The sequence below is a fragment of the Montipora foliosa genome, chromosome 7 (genome assembly GCF_036669935.1).
Source record: "Montipora foliosa isolate CH-2021 chromosome 7, ASM3666993v2, whole genome shotgun sequence".
Classification (NCBI taxonomy): domain Eukaryota; kingdom Metazoa; phylum Cnidaria; class Anthozoa; order Scleractinia; family Acroporidae; genus Montipora; species Montipora foliosa.
This window is the reverse complement of record NC_090875.1, coordinates 32,672,110-32,674,609: the sequence shown is the minus strand read 5'-3', so window position 1 is coordinate 32,674,609 and position 2,500 is coordinate 32,672,110. Positions and strand designations below refer to the sequence as shown.

The following is a 2,500-nucleotide window of genomic DNA, read 5'->3' as shown; positions in this document are numbered from 1 at the left end:
AAAAAATATGTAAGAAACTAAATGCCATGGTTTTTTTTTTTCAAAATTCTATCATTTTTTTACTCGGAATCAAAACGCGTTCTAAATTTCATCGCTTGTCATGTAATCAAAACGAAAAACTACCATGACAAATATTTACAAAGAGACCAACAAGCACCCTGAAATTAAAAAACACACATGACATTAGTTTGTTAGACCATGATTACTAAAGGAACCTGAAATGACATTTCGAGTTGTCAATCAGAAAGAAAACAGAAACACATTTTCGTTCTTCGATAGCCCTTCTCAACTCAAGCGACATTTATGTATTGCGATAAACTAAGGAGCTTTCAGTGTAAACATAACTCACCACAAAGAGTTTCTTTTGTAAGAACGTTACCAAAGGTTCTTCTTATTTTGAGGATAAGTCTTTCAACCATATAAGCTCTCCCGGAGAGCAAATTTAACGAATCATCAGTACGCCTTCCGGTTTATTGGCGTGTTTCACTCAAATTAACACCAGGGATAATATTAAAGGTGACTAGTTACAAAAGAGTCAACGTCTCTCCTCGTCATTAGTAATTACTTCAGAAACACATGATACCCAGTTGAGAGCACCTGTATCTTCAAATAACGCGAGCGCGTCTTTTAAGCCAGTAGTGGTCTCATTTCTCTATCGATTCCCACTGATGACTATGATATGAGCTCATGCTTATCAAGAAACCTGTTTCAAAGTGTTAAAAGCCACGAAAATGGATACCATTGGCCTCAAAATATTTCTGAAAGCCGTTCGCCTCGCTCTGGCAATTCTCCTTTCATATGCTCTTGTTAAAGGTTCTAAAAGTATTTTGATAAATTTCTTTTTCTCTTTCCGTCTATCCAATCGTGACCAATTCTGTTGAACTTTCAAGGCTATTTTTCTTCTGTCTCTCTCATAGTTTGTATCTGTTTTTCAGAGACCTCAGCACTCAGGGAAGTCGGTGGCGGAGTCCGTTATGCAAACTTCATTCTGCACAAATTCGTGTACCTAAATATCACCCCTGTTCGTAAAAGGCTCGTTCAACGAGTTATCCAGTGCGCGTTGTCGTGTTTGGATACTCTTCCATGCTTTTCATTTAACCTGGCAGCCTTTCAAGACAGCAACGATAAACTATTGTGTGAACACCTTCCTTCTGACAAGTATAACAACTCCGATCAATTTGGTGTCAGCAAAGTTTTCCACCACTTCAGCATCTTAGTGAGTTCGGAAAATTTCCTACAAATACGATAAGATAGTTTTTTGTCAGTTCAAATGACCTAGTTTTCAAAAAGCAGATTTTTGTCCCGAAATATGACAGCAGTTTTTTGCAGACATTTGCGTCGGCGGGTTTACACGCCGTGCAGTGCTCTGTGCAACTTTTTTTCTCCGCTTTTTGTTTCTCTTTTTTTTTTTGCTGTCTCTTTTTACAAGACAAATTTCACGTAGAGTTTCTAGTTTCCCAACATGCCTAACGATTCAAGTCTAACAAGTAAAAGCGCCAGTAGGCCTTACCGACACGCAGTGCAGTGCCTTGTTCAATTTATCTTACACAGTTTTCTGTATTGCTTTCGCAACAGACTGTCTCCTTATAAGACAAGTTGCACAAAAAAAAAAAACGATTCTGCTTTTAGTGCACACGCCTTGTGACACATGTCTCCGAGATAGCAGCAGGGGCGGATCAAGGGGGAGGGTGCAGGGGCTACGCACCCCTCCCCCCAACTGAAATTCTGCCAAATAATAATAATAATAATAATAATAATAATAATAATAATAATAATAAAATAAAAAGAAAAAAAGAAGTCTTCACCAGTCAACTATGCCATTCCTTAGTGGTGCATCCCCTCCTAAGAAAAGTCGTCAATCCGCCCCTGAGCAGCGTTTTAGATCTTAAAGTGCAGTGGGTTTAAACAAATTATTGCGACGAGCTGTTGTGAATTGAATAGATGAGTCTATGACATTCTGAAAGGTAAAATAAAGATTCTAAACTGACAGAAAGTCATTGAGAGACCAGGCAGACTTAAAAGGAGAAGGTTTGTATGCTTGTGACAGTAAACCCAGTTACTTCGTTAACGTTTGCAACGATTGTGAACATTTTTATATTTAGTCACCGTGTAGCAGTTGGTCTTGCAATGGCAATGGAAAGTGTGTGGCGCTCTACGCAGAAAACAGTTATGTGTGCGTCTGCAAAACTGGATTCTTTGGTGAAAACTGCGAAAACGGTAAGAAAAACTCCTGACAAACTAAACTGATTGATAAGTCTTGTATGCGTCCAGGTTTTGAGGTCACTGCTTGATAGGAATAACTTTACCAACTTAACTATTTAAAACTGCTATTCATTGTTTTTACTGAACGTTTCCTTACCATGTTTGAGTGTTATAAGAGTGCTAATAACCAATAATTGATTTTCCCCCGGGGGGTAGGGGGGGGGGGAAGAGAAAGAACCACTGACATACCAAGATCCTGTCTTGTGGGCGTGGCGTGAATTTTTTTCACCCGTTTCCC

The 2,500-nt window shown here is 38.9% G+C and overlaps 1 protein-coding gene across 2 annotated transcripts in view; it reads left to right on the top strand.

Annotated features, from left to right (window-relative positions):
• Positions 1–674: 674 nt before the first annotated feature.
• The window catches only part of LOC138011844 (uncharacterized), a 10,387-nt gene continuing 8,561 nt past the window's right edge, over positions 675–2,500 (top strand). For both annotated transcript variants that reach the window (XM_068859067.1, XM_068859066.1), the window contains exons 1-3: positions 675–813; positions 936–1,216; positions 2,103–2,217. In XM_068859067.1, coding sequence (XP_068715168.1) covers positions 732–813; positions 936–1,216; positions 2,103–2,217 — 478 coding nt within the window. In that variant the 5' untranslated portion in view covers positions 675–731. The remainder of the gene's footprint in view (positions 814–935; positions 1,217–2,102; positions 2,218–2,500) is intronic.